The sequence below is a fragment of the Narcine bancroftii genome, chromosome 8, assembly GCF_036971445.1.
Source record: "Narcine bancroftii isolate sNarBan1 chromosome 8, sNarBan1.hap1, whole genome shotgun sequence".
Classification (NCBI taxonomy): domain Eukaryota; kingdom Metazoa; phylum Chordata; class Chondrichthyes; order Torpediniformes; family Narcinidae; genus Narcine; species Narcine bancroftii.
In genome coordinates, this window is record NC_091476.1 from 171,941,598 (window position 1) to 171,962,644 (window position 21,047).

At 41.5% G+C, this 21,047-nt stretch overlaps 1 protein-coding gene across 1 annotated transcript in view; it reads right to left on the bottom strand.

Annotated features, from left to right (window-relative positions):
- The window catches only part of LOC138741573 (ephrin type-A receptor 7-like), a 434,573-nt gene that overhangs the window by 69,962 nt on the left and 343,564 nt on the right, over nt 1–21,047 (bottom strand). Inside the window, exon 7 of the mRNA XM_069895829.1 lies at nt 5,573–5,681. Within this exon, the coding sequence (XP_069751930.1) occupies nt 5,573–5,681 (109 nt within the window). The remainder of the gene's footprint in view (nt 1–5,572; nt 5,682–21,047) is intronic.

The following is a 21,047-nucleotide window of genomic DNA, read 5'->3' on the forward strand; positions in this document are numbered from 1 at the left end:
GAAGAATAAAACAGTAAGAGACCACCCAAACCTTCGGATTACCTGAGTTAAATGTTTGGAATATCATTAAGAAGAATGAACCTACTGGTGAGCTATGTGATCACTAAGGAACTGGTAGGCCAAGGAAGACCTCTACTACCTCTCATCATATTGAAGCAAAATCCCCAAACACCTGTCTGACAGATCAGAAACACTCTTCAGGAGTGAGGTGTGGATGTGCCAATGACAACCATCTGCAGCAGACTTCATGAACAGAAATAAAGAGGCTACACTGCAAGATGCAAACCACTAGTGAGCCACAAAAACAAGATGGCTAGGTTACAGTTTGCTCTTTAATAGAGCCTGTAGAGTTCTTGAAAAAGGACGTGGACATATGAGACCAAGATTAACCTGTATCAGTGTGATGGCAAGAGCAAAGTGTGGATGCCCAAGATCCAAAGTATACCACCTCATCTATGAAACATGATGGTTGGGGGTGTTATGGCCTGGGCATGTATGGCTGCCACAGTCACTCGCACACTTGTCTTCATTGATGAGGTAACTGCAGAGGGCAGAAGGAAAATGAATTCTGAAGTGTATAGAAACGTCCCATCGGCTCAAGTTCTAGTAAATGCCTCCAAAGTCACTGGACAGCACTTCATCCTACAGCAAGACAATGATCCCAAACATACTGCTAAAGCAACAAAGGGCTTTATCAAAGCTAAAATCTGGAAAATTCTTGAATGGCCAAGTCAGTCATCCGATCTCAATCCAATTGACCATGCCTTCCAATATACTAAAGAGAAAACGTAAGGGAGCAAGCCCCTAAAATAAGCAGGAGCTGAAGTTGACTGCAGTAGAGGCTTGGCAGAGCTTCACCACAGGAGACAGCTGGTACCTGATGATCTCTATGAATCACAGAGTTCAAGTAGTCTTCGCATGCAAGGGATGTGCAACAAAATACTAAACATGACTCCTTTAATATACATACTATTGCTACGTCCCAAATATGGTGCCTTGAAATAAGGGAACCATATAGAAAAAGTGCTGTAATTTCGAATGAACAAACCAAAATGTCTACAAATAACATTTAATAAAATCTGGAATGTGCACTTTCCTCACTTGTGAACTGTTTGATTACAAATGTAAAATTGTAGAGCACAGGGGAAAATAAAGAAAAGAAATATCTTTGTCCCAAATATTATGGAGGACACTATAACTTTTATCCAAGTTATGATCTGAATTCACTTCAATTTGCCTATTGCCAAAATTGCTCCTCAGCAGCTGAGATACCCTGACTCGACACTTAGCTCTGCAATACCTGGACGACAACAACACGTACATCAGTCTACTCAACATGAACTACAATTCAATTTTAAACACCATCATACAGTCAGTGTTGGTCAACAAGCTCCAAACCCTGGGCCTCTGCAACCCACCACCACCCCCCCTTCCCCCCCCCCCCCCCCTGCAACTGTATCCTCGACTTCCTCATCAGAAGACAACAGTTAGTATGAATTGAAAGCAACGCATCCTTCTCACTGACAATTATGACAGGTGCACCTTAAGAATGTGTGCTTAGCTCTACACCCATGACTATGCAGCTGGGCACAATGCAAATGTCATCTACAAATTGACCAATGACAAAACTTGTTGGCAGAATCACAGATGGCAATGAAGAAGTGGATAGGAGAGAGAGAGAGAGAGAGAGAGAGAGATTGGTCACAACAACAACCTTGCACTCAATATTAGCAAAACTACGTAGCTAATTGAGGACTTCAGGAGGGGGAAATCAGGAGAACATGAAGCATTCCTCATCAAGGGGTCAGCAGTGAAAAGAGTCAAGGACTTCATATTCCTGGGTGTCAACATCTCATGAAGACCTCTTCTGGGGTCTCCATTCCAATGCAATCATGAAGAGGGTATACTTCACAAGGAGTTTGAGGAGATTTGGTATGACACCAAAGACTGTTGCAAATATCTACAGGTGTATTGTGGAGAGCATTCTGATTGGCTGCATCACTGTCTTTTGTGGAGTTGCCAGTACACAGGATAAGAAAAAAACTACACAGCATTATGAACTTGGGCAGCGGCATCACGCACATCAGTCTTCACTCCATCGAGGACATCTACAAGAAGCAGCATCTTAAGAAAGCAGCTGCTATCCTCAAGGACCCCCACCACCCAGGCCATGCCCTCTTCACCCTACTACCATCAGGAAGGAGGCACAGGAGACGGAAGACGAGCACCCAGAGGCACAACGACAGCTTCTGCCCCTTTGCCATCAGATTTCTGAATGAACATTGAACCACAGACACTGCCTCGCTTTGTCTTCTTTTGCACTATTTATTGTTAAAAGTAATTTATAGCAATATTTGGACTGTAATGATTTAACAATATAAAGAATGTTGTGACCTGCTCATGACAATAAATTCTGATTCTGTGGTGCAGGTTGGCCAATTGCTCCTGTCTAAGCTTCAATGAATCAGAAATAATTCTGACCTCCAATGCTCTCTGTGGGGCCTCTGCACATAATTCCGGTGACGACATGACTTTTCCCCTGGGTACTTCAGTTTACTCCTACATCCCTAAAATGTGCACATTTCTTTGTTAATTGGCCTCTGCAAGAAGTCCCAAGGGTGTACTGAACAAGAACCAAAGTGAATTTCAGTTTATGAATTGATTATAATCGATGTTATTATGGTTTTTAAAATATATATATATATATATTTTTAAAAAGAACCAAAGTGAGACGAGAACAAAGAACAGGGAAAATTAGTGGGATTACTGTGAATCAGTATTGACTTGATTGACTTAACACCTCCAGGTGTTAAAAGGAAGCATGGTTAATCAGGAAATGTTGAATTTTATATTGAGTCACAAGGGTTGTTAATGTGGCAAAATGAAAATTTCAATCATGTTCTTCAAACATGTTGTGTTTCACTGGAATGAGGCAAGATCCTGGAATGGAGAGTTAAAATGGCAGGAAGATGAGGTTACTCATGTGGTTGAACAGATGTTTTCCGTATCTAATCTGTCATTGAAATTTTAAATTTTACTGCAAATTAGAAATGATTGAGCTAGAAATACACAGCAGGTTGGTCATCATCTACGGAGGGAGAAATAATGTTTCAGGCAATAACCATCCATCACAACCTCCAGCATTTTTTATTTTCATTTTGGGCCATCTCAATCTGCATTTGGTTTATCTCATGTAAAGGAGATCATAATCCCTCAGAAAGTAGTCAGTTTCTGGAACGAGTCGGCAGAGGAAGCTATAAATGCAAATACAAATACAATGTTCAAAATACACCAGGATAGATTAATGGATAGCAAGGGTTTAGAAGGATATAGACCAAATGCAGATTTGCCCCTTTGCCATCTGGTCAGCATACTGGGCAGAAGCTGGACAAGTTCGACTCTGTGACTACATTGTGAATGCACTGCAATAAATTGGAGGGAAGTTCAAGGGAAACTTTATATCACATTGAAGGCATGTTTGGGACCCTGGATGGTGGAAATGGAAGGGCAGGTGCTAAAGCTGCAGATGTAGAAATGTCAAAGGGCCCAGGTGCTGGATTAGATTGGGTTGCCCCTCCTAGTGCCTGACAGAGACAAGCGTCATATTCACTCTCAAGTCTGGCTCCCATTGCTATGGAAACTGCTTCCAACACAATGCTAGCAAATGGGCATCTCAGTGTGTAACAAGTCATACATACAGATCAAGAAATGATTTGCCAACCTTTGAAAAATTTTCAATATATTGTTGATCACCCTTCAGCGATTGATTTTGCAATTAAATTCTGTCACGCAGCCACATAAAAATTTCACAGTGTGATAAAATTTCTCGATGCATGCTTCTATCCCCATTCCATCAAAGTCTCTCATAATCTTCGTCATAATCAAGTCATCTCTGATTTTCCTTTGCCTGTCCACTCAAGCTGTTCTAAAAGCTGTTAGTTCTATTATCACGCTTCTTCTTTCCATCAGGTCCAGTGCTTCCATCTGATTTTTATACATGGAAACCAATGCTCTCAAAGTGAACTGGCCACAAGTTTGATAATAATTTCTCTGCTATTCCATTTTATCTCTTCCAAGAATCCTGGTGCTTTATTTTCTTCTTTTAAAATGCCCAATTAACTCAAATTATTATTTTCATTATATACTATCTGTATTCTTCAGTCCTTTAGCTTCTGTAATCCAGTTACATCCTTTTCTTTTTTCCTGGCAAAATCCACTCTCCCATTTTGCTAAGTTAAACTTCCTTTGCCAACTATGTTTATCTTACTGATGTCAGCAGACTGGCTACTTGCTGAATTGGTGCTGACCGCCAATAGCTTCTGAATCCCAAATCCAATCAAATTAGAAGGTTCTGATTTCTCCCTTCATTGCTGTTTCTGTTCACAGATATAATTGACATTTTTTTGTTTCACCCAACTGATGCCTAGCGACTGATAAAGAGTTTCAGGAATGAATACATGGTGAACATACCATAGCTTTTAACAGGATAGGACTTGTCTCCCATTCCTCGTCTTGTTGCAGCTCAATCATTCAACCTGACTAAGGTTAGCTAGCACAGCATGCCAGATACTGGCTCTGGCTTCTGCTAGTCTCTGTTAAGGTTGTCATGCCAAAATAAAGAGATTTTAGTTCCATAAAGATTGCCCCACTTGACATCAAGGATGGTGACACCCCTTGGCAAAAGTAGGAGTGAACAAGGCTTAAATTCAAATTTCATTCAGGATGTTTTCCTTTGAAAATTCAACCGCTGCTGTTTTTCCCAGATGTGACTGGTAGACACCTCACCAACCCAGCCCTATTTCATGTATGGAATATCTTTTCTTCCTCTCCTGCAATGGAGATATTTTGTGATCTCTGATGCTGCATTAGGTCGTTAGAATGATGCAGCCCCGCAGGAAGGCATCCAGCCCATCGTGCAATGCACAGAAGACAGCAGGCGCTAGAATCTGAAGCTAAGCCCAATCTGGTGGAGGATCTCATTCTTTTTCTCCCACTGGTGCTGCTCACCCGGCTGAGGTTATGGTTAGCCTGTGCCAGCTCTTCCTTCTCCAGGTCTTAACTAAAACCCGACGAATGAAAGACCTGAGAAGTTTTCACAAGCTGAGAGAGACCTTGTTGCCCAAATTGTTTGAAATAGTTCCGTTAAATTCTGAATTACCCGCATTGCAATTTATGACATTACAAGGACAGAAAAATTAATAAAACAAATTCAGTGCCAATCTTCAATCTCTGACAAGGAGAGGATAATTCTGTGATAACACTCAGAATGCAATGCAATTATATTCTTCAGTTATTATTTTCCAAGACCTTAGAGATTTCAATGGTCAGGCAACCTGGAGAATTTCCCAAAGTAATGTACAGGGAAAAAAAATTCCACGTCTCTCTTTTTGACTCTCACACCCACACTAGAGGGTTTAGCAAATCCATCATTATGAAAGTCAAAATGGGTTATTTCTGCAGGAGATAGCATTTATGTGAAGAGAGGAGGGATGAAACAGGTGAGCCCATTGGGCAGCTCCCTCCAACATTAGTTGGGTCACAAAACACCCTTCTCATACCTGGCTCTATTTACCTTCGCCAAATGATAAATCCAAAGACCATCGACACCAGGACGATCAGACCCGCCACTGACACCACAGCAATGACAATCACTGGATTTTGCTCACCGGATACCATGGCAACTATGGAGAGAAATGAAAGGAGAGTGATACATTCTACATCAACGGCCAAAAGTTTGAGAAGCACCAGGTATTGTTCATTGCTAAACACGGATTCTATATTTATACATCATAAAGACCATTCACCCCACGAGTTCTTGACCACTGTCAAGGACTCATTTAGACTAATCCTACACTCATCCCGTTTTTATTCTTTCCACATTCTCACCATTAGAACCTGCAGGATTCTATCACTCACCTACTCCAGAGGCAATTCACAGTGAAAGATTAACTGACCAATCCATACATCTTTGGGGACGTGGAAGGAAACCAGAGCTACCTGCATGCCACTCAGGTAGTTCCAGGACTGCACTGGAGGTCAGGATTGAATCTGGGCTATTGGAGCTGGGAGGCAGCTTATCCCACTACTGTGTCATGCCAAAGCTTAAATTCTACCACGACCGGGATGGGTTTCGAATTCGTTGCCCAGGCCCTAGGTTTATAAGCAGTAACACGTCACTGTGCTCTCAGACACCTGTCAAATTAAAAGTTGGAGTGATTCCCTTCAAGTTTTGTGAATGAGCTATAAGGGCTAAAATACTGAATCAGCCTTGATCAGGAAGATCTGCAGCTGAATTCTTCCCCTTCACCATTGTCAATGTGAGGACGTCTCATCCGCCAGGTTTTATGGAAGAGCTGTCCTCAGATCTGAATTCAACAGACAAACATATCTGACAATTCTTTTTCCAAAAATGAAGTTCATTCAAAGTAAAATTAATTACAAAATAAGTCTTATCACATCTAAACATTCTATGACTGTAAAAACACAACGCTGGAGAAACTTAGCAGGTCAAACAGTGTTATTTCACATAGCAAAGATAAAGATACAGAACCAACGGTTCAAGCTTGATCCCTTCATCAGGGTCTGGACAAAATGTGGGCTGGGGGAGGGGCAGGAGGAGGAGCTCAGTCCCACAGGCAGGAGGGGTGGATAAGGGAGGGAGGGCATACCAGCAAACAAGGGGGGGGGGGGAGATAGCTCTGTGAATGGAGAAGGAAGTGGGTAGAGAGCTGGAGGGAAGAAGAGGGAGGGGAAGGAGAACAAAAATGAAAAATGGGGAGTAGACCTGCAGAGACTGGAGGTCAATGTTAATGCCATTCAGCTGGAGGGTGCCGAAATGGAAAAATAAAGGTTCCATTATTGGAATACTGCAGTTAGAATGTTACATACATGAAATTTGTTTACTTTGTTTACCATAAGGAAGGCAGAGAGTCGCCACTTTGTCAAGCGTCCCTCACACAGATGAGGCCCCAGCGAGGAACAAACTTGCAGACCCCTGGTTTACAAAATCAGGGCTCTAACCACCGCGCTATCGGAGCCTCCAGTAGATATTGCTCCTTCAATTTACAGGTGGTCTTCGTTTGTCAGCTCGAGGCCAGGGTACATGTCAGCGTGGGAGTCAGGCGCAGAATTGAAATGATTGGCCACTGGGAGTTCTTTGTCATTGATGTGGACAGAGCAAAGGTGCCCAGCGAAGCAATCAGTCTATATCCAGTCTCTTTCATGCAGAGAAGGGCACAATAGGAGCATTGGCTGCAGTAGGTGGTTCCTGTGAAGACACTTGTGAAGCGCTGCTTCACTTGGAAGGACTGTTTAGGGCTATGAATGGTGATTAGGGAGGTGGTTGGGGCACAAATGTGGAACTTCCTGTGGTTGCAGGGGAAGGTGCCAAGGGGGCGATTGGTGGGAAGGGTTGAACAGACGAGGGAGTCACAGAGGAAGAAATGCCTACGGAAGGTGGAGAGGGGAAGATGTGTCTGGGGGTGGGATCATGTAGCAGGTGCTGAAAATTTCTGTGCATTGTAACATTAATTCTTTAATTAGTATTTAAGCATCTTTGCCTTCACTATAACCCCTTGTAGTTTCTTCTACCTCTGTTTTTTGAAGGGTTTCCCCTTTGGTCTCAGCCCCTCAACTTCTCATTCATTTTATTGGTCAATTGCTTCAATCTGTATGTCACAATTAAAGGTACGTCACAGCTCCAATTTTCTGGAAAATGCATTTCTGGGAACGGAGCCACTGCTCAACTTTGCTGCAAATTCAGTACCTCCACTGGCATTGCAATTATTCCACAAATTAATAGGATTTAAAAATTATCTAATTACTTTCCCAAGAGTGGACAACTTTTTTTTTAAACTCACATACCAATTTAAGTATTCCCTATACCATCAGTGCTCTGTGATTAGTAAGGGATTACTTAAGGTGGTATGTGGGTGGAAAGAAAAAGTTTGAATCCCACTGTTTTAATCGTACCTCATTGACTTGTTATGTGCACAGTTTCATAACTCCAAAAGAAATGGGCCAATGATAATTTTTCTCAAGCAAAATATTTCAGTAACAATTAGGTGTAGAGCAGTGATTCTCAACCTTCCCTTCCCACCCGTATATCACTTTAAGTAATCCCTTACTAATCACAGCGCACTGATGGCATAGGGAATACTTAAGATGGAATGTGAGATTTTATTTAAAAAATGGTTGCCCACCTCTATAGCATCCTTAACCATTCCAAATCGGATTTGTAAATTAAATAGATCCCTTCAAAAGGAAATTAATCAATCAGTTCTCTCTATAAGGCTGCTATTTTAGAATCATGACTCAAGCAAGATTACCACATTATCTATTATCTTGTTACACAATAGGACTTGCAAACTTATTGAGGATCCCCTACTGTCCTTCACACAGCATCTTTCAGCTCCTCCTCCAGGGAAAGAGATCCAGGAGGATCAGAGTCAGACCCACCAGGCTGAGGAAGAGCCAGTGTGAATGCTGAACGACTAAAAGAACTGCTCGCACTAACCCTCCGAGACTATACTATTTATTAAATAATATTTAATATGTATATGTTTATTTGTCCTGCATATGTATTGCTTGTTTATATGCATGCTATGTCTGGCTGTGCATCTGCATGTTTTACACTGAGGATTGGAGAACACTGCTTCATCGGTTGTATTTGTGCAATCGGATGATAAATAAACTTGAACGTGTCACTAAGCCATCTTGCAAAATCTCTATAAATAACATAATTGTGAGCTCTCCTTCAGAAATGGTTCAATGGCAATCAAATGTATAACAGGGACTTACAGTTGCTGGGTACAAACCCCTGTCCTTCCAGCATAATAGCCCTGTTTCGCTGCATTCAATAATTCAAGAGGTTTCTTCGGAAATGAACAACCTTCTTCAAAAATATCTGTTTTGAGAAGCAATCTACTTTCCAAATGCATCTTTATTTATTGCACAAACTCAAGAAAAGCCAATACTCCAACTTTCATTTCATTCCAGTGAAAAACAAACAACACAATTTCTGGTCAGTCATTCAGAGATGGCATTTAACAAGCCTTCAAATTGTTTTGATTTGCTTTATAACATTGAAATGCTAACTAACCTGACTCGAACAAAACCTTTTTAAAATGCAAATGAATATAAAAAAATAGGGGTGTGTGTGTGTGTGTGTGTGTGTATATTTATCTTTATGTAGTGAGACGCTACTGCAGAGTGAGAGGACGCCACACACACACAGGTGTAAGTGAAGTCAGGACTGAATTATTAATCTCCCCAGCCCTGCTTTTATAGACTCAGATTCCTGCCTCTGGGCCTGGTATTCCTGCCACTGTGGGCGGATGTGACTTCATGGGCGAACTGGCCTTTGATTGGTCATGGTTCCCATTGTGCAAGCTCCTGGCCAATGAAGACCATTAGTGTGCATGGGTTTTCCGCACTTGCCATGTTAGTCCGCCATTTTGAGTGCTGGTTCGCTTACCAGGTAGTGGGCTGCTATACACACACACACACACACATATATATATATATATATAATTTGCTGTTAATAGGCATCTATAACATAATATCTTATTAATGATACAATTTGATGCTTATTATGGTCATGTACCATCAATATCACAAGTCTGAAGTTGTGAAATTGACTTATTAAGACAGAGTAGGATGGGGTGATGCAAAGGGCTATGGGTAGGATCAGTCTTGAGAGGCGTGTCCAGCCAATCATAGCATAACAGTGGTTTACCACATATAGATTCTGATAATCATTTAGGAAATGGAGAGAAAAAAAAATCTATTTTAATTTTTAAACTCCTTTCTGTTCAGTTCATTGGGACAAATACTCAGTAGCCTCTTAAATCCCAACTCCAATACCAGGTTCCCATGAGGCAGTCCATCGCCTGTGGGAGTTCCCAGACAATGTCGCCCACAGCCTGCATGAGTCATTCAGCCGCTGAATCCCTCACTGGTTCGTTGCTGTGGTCATTGTCCTGTAGGACGTCCCCTCTGTTTCTCCTTCTCAATGGGAGGTGTTCACCCTGTTTCTGGTGTCCTGTGCCAGTCTGCTTCTCCCCCAGTGTCTGCAACCCCTCACGGCTGCTGCCGAACACAGGCGGCATCATGATGAAGTACAGGAACCACAATTGCAGAATTTTATATTAAAACATCGTCGGCTCCTTTAACAGGCCCGTTTAAACTGCAGCTAAGGCAGTGAATCATATTTAGCCATGGCTAGGTGGGCCTCCTCTGTCTAAGACATTCTCTCCGGATCAATAATAAAGTCATGAAAATTGAGTTCGAAGCCCAAAATGTCCCAGTTGCAGGGAAGTAACCATGGTCTCGTCATCACCATTGCAAGGAGTGAAAGATGCCTGTGCATAATTTAGTTGAACATAAAGTTGCTCTTGCAAACCAGTCAACACATGGGCTTCATAGAGCCAGATGTTGGTTCAGTGCTAAGGGGTCCAAGGTACCTGAAGAGCAAGCTTCAATGCATGGACTTAGAACCCACATATAGTACATATGATGTATGGAGCTTCTACTCGTAGGGAAATAAATGTGGAAATTGGTCCTCAGGTGCATCAAATCCACTCATTTATACTAATCCTATATCAATTGCATTTTCTATTCTCTCCACATTCTCATCATCTCCACCCAGATTCTATCATTCATCCTCAAACTTGTGGCAATTTACAACAGCCAATTAATCGACCAGCCCACACATATTTGGATGTGGTGGAAATTTGAAGAGATGGATGAAATCCATGGGGTTATAGGGAGAGCACGCAAATCCAGCATGGAGAGCATGCTAGGTTGACATTGAAACTGGGTCTCTGATGCTGTGAGGCAGTGACACTCTAAAGTTGTGCAACTTATCACAAACTTATCTGAACACGAGGGTAGGGGGGGTCAGTAGTTCTACTATTCTGGAAGCAGAAGAAGATGGACATGCTTCAGAGAGGAGGAGCAGATGGAATGCTTCCTTAATGCCTCTTCCAAGTATCAGGAGATGACTTGAGACCATGGCTACTTCACTGTTAATTATCTCTGAATCCTTCCAAGGTGCAACTGGGATGTTTTAGGCTTCGAACTCAATTTTCATGACTCAGTCAAGAAAGATACTAGAGCAGCATTTCTAAAAGTTCTGCTGCTTCTTCAACTTTCTGATGAATGCAATGGTTTGATGAATGAAACAACCTGATGGCATACTTCAAGCAGGATTCATTGACTGAACTTAAGGGAGTGACAGCAGAAAGCCACAAGCCTCAAAGTGCTTTGTTCCATTGACGTTCTTCCTGACTAAACCAATCCACTGACCCTTCAGGCAGCTGCTATTCCATTCATCTTTCAAAAGGACAAATCTTGAACAGATAGTGAGAAGTAAAAGAATCCTCTGATCTTTTTCATCAGAAAAGGTACCATTTTATAACCTCAGTAACTATTATAGCATTGGTGCCTGAAGAAAGGTCATTATTCAGTTCTTCAAGCAATTCTCCATGTATCTTACTAGTTCAGCGCTGGTGATTTACTCTCAACTCAGTGACCTAAATACCAACAAGCATTCTTTACAATGCTCAACGAGCTTAGGGGTTTAAGGAGCTGCAACTCGAGACTTGTCCTTTGAGTGAACCAGAGACTGAGTTATACGTTGAACCGTGTGAATCAGGTTTTCTCCCAATAATAATAGTCCTTGTAGTAAACGTCCTGATCAACTCAACCATCAATCCCTCAATCTGACATTCTCCAAACCTTTATATTAAAGACTTAATGAGGAAACACTCTGTGAATTACATTGAGGAAGTACCGTAAATTCAATCATTGCATTGAAACACAATCCATTTCTACACACTGCACCCAGCAAATATGTACAAAGCAACTAAGATCATGAAGGATCACTTACTGGTGGTGTGGAAAGTTCAGAAGGTGGAGCTCTACTGAACAGGAAAAGGCATATCTTTATAACTCTAAAATGAGTAGAAATATTAAAGATTCCTCAGTGATTCCTCAGTCATTGTTGGAGGGCTGTCAGCCTGGAGGAAAAGGGACGTAAGATTTGGGGAATGGAAGAATGTCGCTGACCTTTTATCATCCACAAATAAGTTAAATATCCTGCATGATGGGATTTGGGTCCTTAATGCTCCTGCTGCTGCCATCCTCAGCCACTCAGAAACATGCTTTCTTCACTATCCAGGAAATCATATATCATTAATTCATTGGAACGCTCTTTCCTTGTGGTCCTCACTCAGTGATGAGCACATCCAGCGAGACGTTAGAAGCCCTGATGAATTAGGCTTAATCTTTTTTGCCCCATATCTTGTAAATGCAGCAAAAAGGCATTCATAATGATTTCTCTTGTTTAAAAAAGTACTACACTGAGATGATGCAAAAGAAAACAATTCTTCAGTGATGTTACCATCACCACACAATTGGGGTTTCATTTAGACAGATGTGTGTCCCAAAATCCTGCTGAGATTAAGTGTCTCTGTATTCTCTGATTGAGGTTCCATCCATGTTGATGTGACCTGCTCCTCCTACCACAGACCCCTGAAAAGACCAGCAAGGATTTGAGTGTTTCGTCAGCTGACCCCCAACTGTCGAGTATCTGAGAGCAGCAATGAGTTCTGTCACAGTCTCCGAGGTGGGATGTGGCTGAACTAAGGATCATACCTTTTTCTTATGGCTGGGAATGAAGTTTAAGATCACGGTACTGCAAATTTCCAAATTATTTCCCACAAAATAAATCCATCTTAGATCTTCTAATCTTAATTAGGCCTTGTCTACAAAAACTTTCTTTCCTGTTCTGGTGTTTTAGGTTTCATAGGAAGTAGGTTCTTTTTTTACATTCTACCTGGTCAACCGGTACAGACTCGGAAGTTCGACATGGCCTGTTTCCGCGCCATAAATGGTTATATGGGTGGATGCCTCATTATGGTACAGATGGAATGATGGCCACTTCTCAAAACACTGTCAGTCCAGGTGTTAACTAAACGTGGCAATTAATCTTTCTCAAAATGTCTGCACCATATCCAAGATCGAATGGGCAGCAGGTCTACCATATTTGTAAATCTGTGGTCCAAAGAATTGAACGTCAAAGGAGAGATGAAAAAAAGATGCTCAAGACACTGATTGATCAAAGAAAACTGATGAATGGCAATCAAGCAGAAGAGGTCTCCTCTATAAAGGAGGATGGTTATGGTTGGAGGAGGTCAATCATCCCTGCTTCAAGTGTTCAATCATTTTTAGGTCATGTGATAGAGTAGTGGCTGGTTGGGTGGAAACAGCCCTCTCCAGAGAAAAAAAAAGTGTGAATAAACAGAGCTCAATAAACATAAAATACAGGAAGAGAAAGATAAAGTTACAAAGAGATAGAAGATGGGACCCAAAAGAGAAATAGTAAAAATAACAGAGAAAAGGGAAGAAGGAAAATCACTGGAGAAGAAAGAAGAAGGCTTTACCTGCACGTCAGAGCAGAGAGCCACCGTGGAGAGGAGCAGCCGATCTCCGGTGTTGGTGAGTCCCCAAAGGAGCGGTGTCTTCCCGACCGGTGGACTTCAAAAATGGCTCTCAGAGCCAAGAAGAGGTGTGCAACTGTGCAACGCAAAGTAAAAGAAAAGGTTAACGCCGACAGGAAGGGGACTCAGCTGAGGAGTGGCCAGCCGAGAGACGCCCAGTATCGGGGCATTAGGCTGGGGGAAGTAAACAAGAAAGAACAGGAATACGTAGAGGATCTGACTCGGGACGGTGTAACACTGGATCTCCTGTTATGGAACGAGATAGGTCAGGTGTCTGAGGTTAATGTTGGAGGACAAATTGGGTCTAGTGATCACAACTCTATTAGCTTTAGGGAAGAGCAAAGAAGGCCCTAAAGTTGAGGTTCTGGATTGGAGAAAAGCAAATTTTGAAGGAATAAGAATGCATTTGGGTAGTATTGAGTGGGACATGATTTTTTTCAGGAAAGCATGTAAATGAAAAATGGAGAATATTCAAAGAAGAAATTTTGAGAGTACAGTGTAGATACGTCCCAGTGAGGATCAAAGGAAAGGCTGGAAGTCATAGGGAGCCTTGGTTTTCGAGGAATCTTAGAAATTTGGTTAGGAGAAAGAGGGAGGTGTAAACAGCAGGGTGATGAGAAATTGAAAGAGGACTACAAGGAGTGTAGAAAAAAATCTTAAGAAAGAAATTAGAAAGGCCAAAAAGAGGCACAAAGAGGCTTTGGCAGACAGAGTAAAAATAAATCCAAAGGGTTTCTATTGGTACATTAAAAGTAAAAGATTAGTGAGGGATAGAATTGGACCCCTTGTAGATAGGGAGGGTAGGCTGAGTGAGAAGTCAGAGGAGATGGGGGAAATTTTGAATGATTTCTTTGCCTCGGTATTCACTAGGGAAAAAAAATATTGTACCAGTTGAAGTAAAGAAAAATAGTGGGGAGGTCACGAATCATATAAGGATAACCGAGGAGGTAGTGATGGCTGTGTTAAAAAAGATAAAGATGGACAAATCTCCGGGTCTGGACAATGTATTCCCAAGGACACTCAGGGAGACTAGTGTACATATAGTGGGGCCATTAACAGAGATATTTAGGATGTCACTGGTCACGGGGGTAGTGCCAGAGGATTAGAGGGTGGTTCATGTTGTTCCACTGTTTAAGAAAGGGTGCAAATGTAAGCCTGGAAATTATAGACTTGTGAGTCTGACGTCTATGGTGGGTAAGTTGATGGAAAGTGTTCTGAGGGATGGCATTTACAAATATTTGGAAGAACAGGGATTGATAGGGAGTAATCAGCATGGTTTTGTTGGGGGTAAATCATGCTTAACAAACCTGATTGAGTTTTTGAAGGGGTTAAAAAAAAGGTTGATGAAGGGAAGGCTGTGGATGTTGTCTATTTAGACTTTAGTAAAGCTTTTGACAAAGTTCCCCACAGGAGGTTAAGTAAAAAGGTGGAGGGATTAGGTATAAATAAGGAGGTAGTGAAATGGATTCAGCAGTGGTTGGATGGAAGGTGTCAGAGAGTAGTGGTAGAAAATTGTTTGTCAAATTGGAGGCCGGTGACTAGTGGAGTTCCTCAGGAATCGGTCCTGGGTCCACTATTGTTTGTTATATATATATTAACGATCTGGAAGAAGGGGTGATGAATTGGATAGGTAAGTTTGCAGATGATACAAAGATTGGTGGTGTTGTGGACAGTGAGGAAGATTACCATAGATTAAAATGTGATTTAGAAAGGCTGGAGGTGTGGGCTGAGAAATGGCTGATGGAATTTAATACAGATAAGTGTGAAGTGTTGCATTTTGGAAAGGCAAATCTAAATAGGTCATATGCATTAAATGGTAGGCTATTGAGATGTGCAGAGCAACAAAGGGATTTAGGAGTTGTGGTAAATAGTACCCTCAAGGCTGATACTCAGGTAGAGTGGTGTGGTGAAGAAGGCATTTGGAATGTTGGCCTTCATAAATCGGAGTATTGAATTCAAGAGTTGGGATGTTATGATGAAATTGTTCAAAGCATTGGTGAGGCCAAGTTTGGAATACTGTGTGCAGTTTTGGTCACCAAATTATAGGTAAGATATAAACAAAATAGAGAGAGTGCAGAGAAGGTTCACGAGAATGTTGACAGGATTTCAAGGTTTGAGTTACAGGGAAAGGTTGTGCAGACTGGGGCTTTTTTCTCTGGAGCGTAGAAGATTGAGGGGGGATTTGATGGAGGTGTTCAAGATTTTAAAAGGGACAGAGAGAGTCAATGTAGATAGGCTTTTTCAATTAAGAGTGGGGGATATTCATACCAGAGGCCATGGTTTGAGATTGCAGGGGGAAAATTATAAGGGGAACATGAGGGGAAATTTCTTCACGCAAAGGGTGATTGGGATGTGGAATAAGCTTCCGGCAGAGGTGGTTGAAGCAAGGATGTTATTTACATTTAAGGAAAGACTGGATAATTACATGGAGGGGAGCGGATTGGAGGGGTATGGAACAGGTGCTGGTCAGTGGGACTAGGACGGTGGGGATTTGTTCCGGCATGGACTAGTAGGGCTAAACTGGCCTGGTTATATGGTTATAAGAAAAGAAGAGTGGTGAGAAAGAGAATGAAGGGCTGGAAGAGGGTGAGAGACAACGGGGCGACCGACAGTGGGACGACATGCGGCAGGAGACCCAGCAGCGGGTCGGCCTGCAGCAGGGGGTCTAGCAGCAGGTCGACCTGCAGCGGATGGCCCAACAACAGGTCGACCTGCAGCGGAACGCCCAACAACAGGTCGACCTGCAGCGGAATGCCCAACAACAGGAGACAGCAGCTGAAGGCCCAACAAGGATACAGATGCAGCTCACCAGAGAAGAATGAAGATACACAGATACATAGAAGATAAGAAGAGGACACAGACATAGATACACACACTGAAGAGCAGGAGGAAGAAGACCAAGAATTTCAAAGGAAAGAGGAAGGTAAAATAGAAGGACAAAGTTTAGATAAAGCCTTTTACGAAGAACAAATGAGGTCATTAAAAGAATGGCCATCATTAGAATTTAGTTCAATCAAAAGAAAAATGAAAAGAGCGGAAGACAGAATGCAAAGCTTAGAGTTGGTCATGACTGAAATAGGGAAAAGAGTAGAAAATGTGGAGGAACGAGAAGCTGCTGTAGAAATGGAGATAAATGGTTTAAGCGGGAAGTTGGAAGAGAGGGAAAATAATTTTAAAGAGACACAAGATTTATTGTCACAAAAAAATTGATGTATTGGAAAACTACAGTAGGCGAAACAACATAAAAATAGTGGGCCTGAAAGAAGGCAAAGAAGGATCAGATATTAAGGAATTTATAAAAGGATGGATCCCAAAGGTGCTGGGAACGACAGATTCACATGAAGAAATAGAAATCGAAAGGGCTCATAAGGCACTAGTACCGAAACCGCCACCACATCAAAAACAGAGATCCATATTGTTAAAATTTCTAAGATATACAACAAGAGAAAACATATTGGAGCAGGCAAGAAAGAAGGTTAGAGAAGACAATAAGCCATTGGAATATAAGGGACAAAAAATATTTTTTTATCCGGACACAAGCTTCAAACTTTTAAAGATGAAGGAATTCAACATGGCGAAAACAATCTTGTGGAAGAAAGGGTATAACTTTATATTAAGATATCCAGCAGTACTCAAAGTATTTATTCCTGGGGAACGGAATAGACTGTTCTCAGACCCAAAGAAAGCCCAAGAATTTGCTGAACATTTGCAGGACAGGAGAAGAGAGGAGGAGGAGTGACAAGAAGGAAGACCGGCAAGAAAATATACGAAAATATAAAGATAATGTATATATAAAGACGGACAAGAGAAGGGGAATAAGGAAAAAAAAGAGAGCTTTGTTATGTATAGGAAAATAGTGTTCTCTGGGGGGGGGCCTGGGGGGGGGGGAGAATAATGGTCACTGCGAAATCAGTTGACTCTTTCAAGAAAGTTCGCAAACCGAATGGAAAGGGGAGTTGTGGTTGCCGTCCAGGGACAGGAGGCAATCCAAGGAGGGGAGGTTCATTTGAGGTTAAAGGGTTATTGCTTGTGGGGATTGTTGGGGTATTTCATGTCTTAAATGCGTTGTCATATATTGAGATTAAAAAGGAAAACTTAAAAAACAGTAATGGAGAGGTAGTGAAGAGGTGGAAAAGAAGTGAAAATAAAGATATGAGATGGCCACATTGGACTAAATGTCTATAAACATTAATGGAATATATAACCAAGTTTAAGTGTATCCCATTGGAAAAAAAAAAATCACATATAATATAAAAGACAAAGCTACAATTTTTGAAAAAACCTGGGAACCATATTTGGAACATAACAGAAAGAGCAGGCCTCGGACCACACCACCTAAAATGATAAGAAGATAAACACGATCAGATTTAATGTGAATAAGTAGATGATACAGCTTTTTTGTTTGCATTCCTTTTGTATAAAGATATTGTTTTATTGTATTTTATATGTCCAATATTTACTGTTTTTGGAGGGGGTGGGAAGGGGGAAGGGAGAGATGGGGGAAAAGAGAAAATGTTACTGTGAATATTTAAAGAGATGCATCTGTAAATATATTGGTTAATATGGTTCATAGTGCGATAAGTAAAGAATTACAAAAAAAAGTGTTCAATCATTTTTATTGTTTCATCAATATCATTCCTTCCATCATCAGGTCAGAAGTTGGGATTATTGTTGATTAATGTTCAAATTTACTTGCAAATTCTTCAGATGTTGAAGTTGGATTCAGGCACAGGCTGATATAGGTGAATGGCGATGATGATCTCAAACCAAGGAGAAGTTTAACTTTTGACATTTAAGGGCATTAGCATCATTGAATTCTCCACCATTGTCATGGGGTCACTCAAGAATAGGAACGTAACTGGATCTAACACATAAACACTGCAGGCACAGTGTCTGGATAGATGTGGAGAGTCTACAAAGTATGTGATAGAATACTCTCCACTTTGCTGGATGTTTGCAGTTCTGCAACACTCAATAACTCGGCAGCATGCTGAACAATGTAATCTGATTGATTGGAAGCTCTTCCACCATCCAAAATATTCATTGCCTGCACCACGGGTACAATGTGGCCTCAGAATGACCTAGCTACAAATCCACTGCAGTGATTCACCTTAGCTACACCTTCTAAACCCACAGCCTCTACCTTCAACATGGACAAGGGAACACCTTGCCCTGTAAGTTCGTCCCAAGCTGTATATGATCAGAACTATATTGCCATTCATACATCAATCAAAATCCTGGAACTCACACCTGAACAACATCATCAAGAGAGAAAAAGGGAGCCAAGAGATGGCTTACCACTCATACCCCATGAATGCAATTAGGGGTGGGAATAAATGTTGTTCATGTCACCAATGCCCGTGAGAAGAAGTTCCATAGTCACCTGTTCATCCAAAACTGGCTGAGCTTATATAGTATAACCTTGATTTCAAATTGCTGTCTTCGGATTGAAATTTGATTTTCCGATAACCAATATTACTAGGGCTCATGGTTTTACGAGGGGCCCCTTTCCTGAGATTGGTTATTTGTTCACTGGAACATATCTTCGAATGCAGGTTATTTCCTCTAATTTACTTCTCCAGATAAGGCATAATAACATCAAATTCCCTCCAGAATACAAAAAACATTACAATCATATCAATCTTCTGCATTTTTTTCCAGTGAAAATGTGGCCAATTAACATCTTGTACCTTAACCCAAGGCCCTCAAGCTGGATCTGAATTTGAACAACACAAGTATTATTCTCAGCTCACAGAACCTCAAGCAGAACTACTAGTTCTGGTCTCTGCGTTGCCCAACAAATTGGTCTTTTTTTAATAATATATTTTAAAAACATCTACAAATTGGCCTTAATTAAATGTTGAATCGCTCAGAGCGGTCGGGTGTCTTCTGTGGTAATGGTCCAGAAGTTGAGTTGAATATGATGTATCTATGTCTGTTTCTGCTATCTTCTTTCTTGTAATGGAACTCAAAAAAACACATATAATTTTACTATCTAATCCTTGTTTCTGGGATTTGTGAGGGCAGCAAATTGTTCTGGGAAGATATGCATGGCGGCTTCTGCAATATAATGGAGATTGTTAAAAGCCTCTTCACAACACTGTAAATATTTATTAAAATAAGAAATGGAAGCATATTTTAGAAGACCCGACTTTTTAAACTTCCTTCTCCCTATACTGAAGCCACAGGGAAGCCAGCGTTTGTATATCAATCTGTGTCGATTCTGAAAGATGAGCGATCTCCAGAAGGGTAAGCCTTGGCTTAGATAAGCCGCATGTCTGGTACACTTGCCTTGAAGGCAATGGACTCCACCGGCTTCTTATTATTGATACTAATGATTCCATTTATCATGTGGGGCCTATTTAAATATTTGGGAACGAACGTGTCGAAGACTTTATGTTTCCAAATTTATTTTATCTTAAAGATTGAGTTGAATATCTAATTTAATTAATGCACCAGAGAGAGTGTATTACACCGGAGGGTGTCACTGTTGATCTATTGAACCTATTTCCTGTTAAATTAGGCAATATCCTCTCTTCCATTCTCACCTTAAGCACCAGTGTGCCCCAGGGCTGTGGACTGAGCCCTCTCCTGTATTCTCTTTTCACCTATGACTGCATTCTAATTCCATAATCAAGTTCGCAGATGACCCCACAATGGTTGGCCTGAGCAGCGGGGATGATGTTACTGGCTACAGGGATGAGGTCGAGCACTTGACCACGTGGTGTTCCAACAACAATTTGGCCCTTAACACTTAGAAGACCAAGGAGATCATTGTGGACTTCAGGCGTGCTGGGAGCCACACTCACGTTCCTATTTAATATCAATGGGGTTGAGATAGAACGTGTATCAAGCTTTCAAATTCCTTGGTGTCCAATGAATTTCTGATGATCTCACCTGGTCCTTGAACTCCTCCATTCTGATCAAAAAGGCACAGCAGCACCTTTATTTTCTGCGGAGCACGAAGAAAGTTCACCTCTGACCCAGGATATTGATGGATCTTTACCACTTACCCTTGAGAGCAGATTCACCTGCTGCATCTCAGGGTGGAAATGGCAATCGTCTTGCATCGGATTGTAAAGCACTCCAGCGGGAGGTAAAAACTGCCCAGCGAATTATTGGCATTTAATTGCCCAATATTGAGAACCTCTATCAGGAACACTTCCTGGGCAGGGCACCTGATAGGATGCACCTCACCCGAACTATGATCTTTATAACTCTTCTCCCATCCAGTAGGTGGTACAGGAGCCTTCGCTCTTAAACGGGCAGGCACAAGAACCGCTTTCTCCCTCCCAAGGCCGTGACCCTGCTGAACCTTAAACCCCAGAGCTGAGTGGTCCTGCACTCATGTTGATCTGTCAGGACTTTAAGAATTGTTTGCCTGCTTAATGTGCTCATTTTTATTTACACATAGTTATTTGCATATTTAAAAAAAACATCTGGTTGGATGCTAATTTAATTGGTTTTGTATTTTTCTTGGCACAATGACAATAAATCTAATCTCATCGAAAATAAATCTATTCTCACAGTTGGCCACAGCACTTC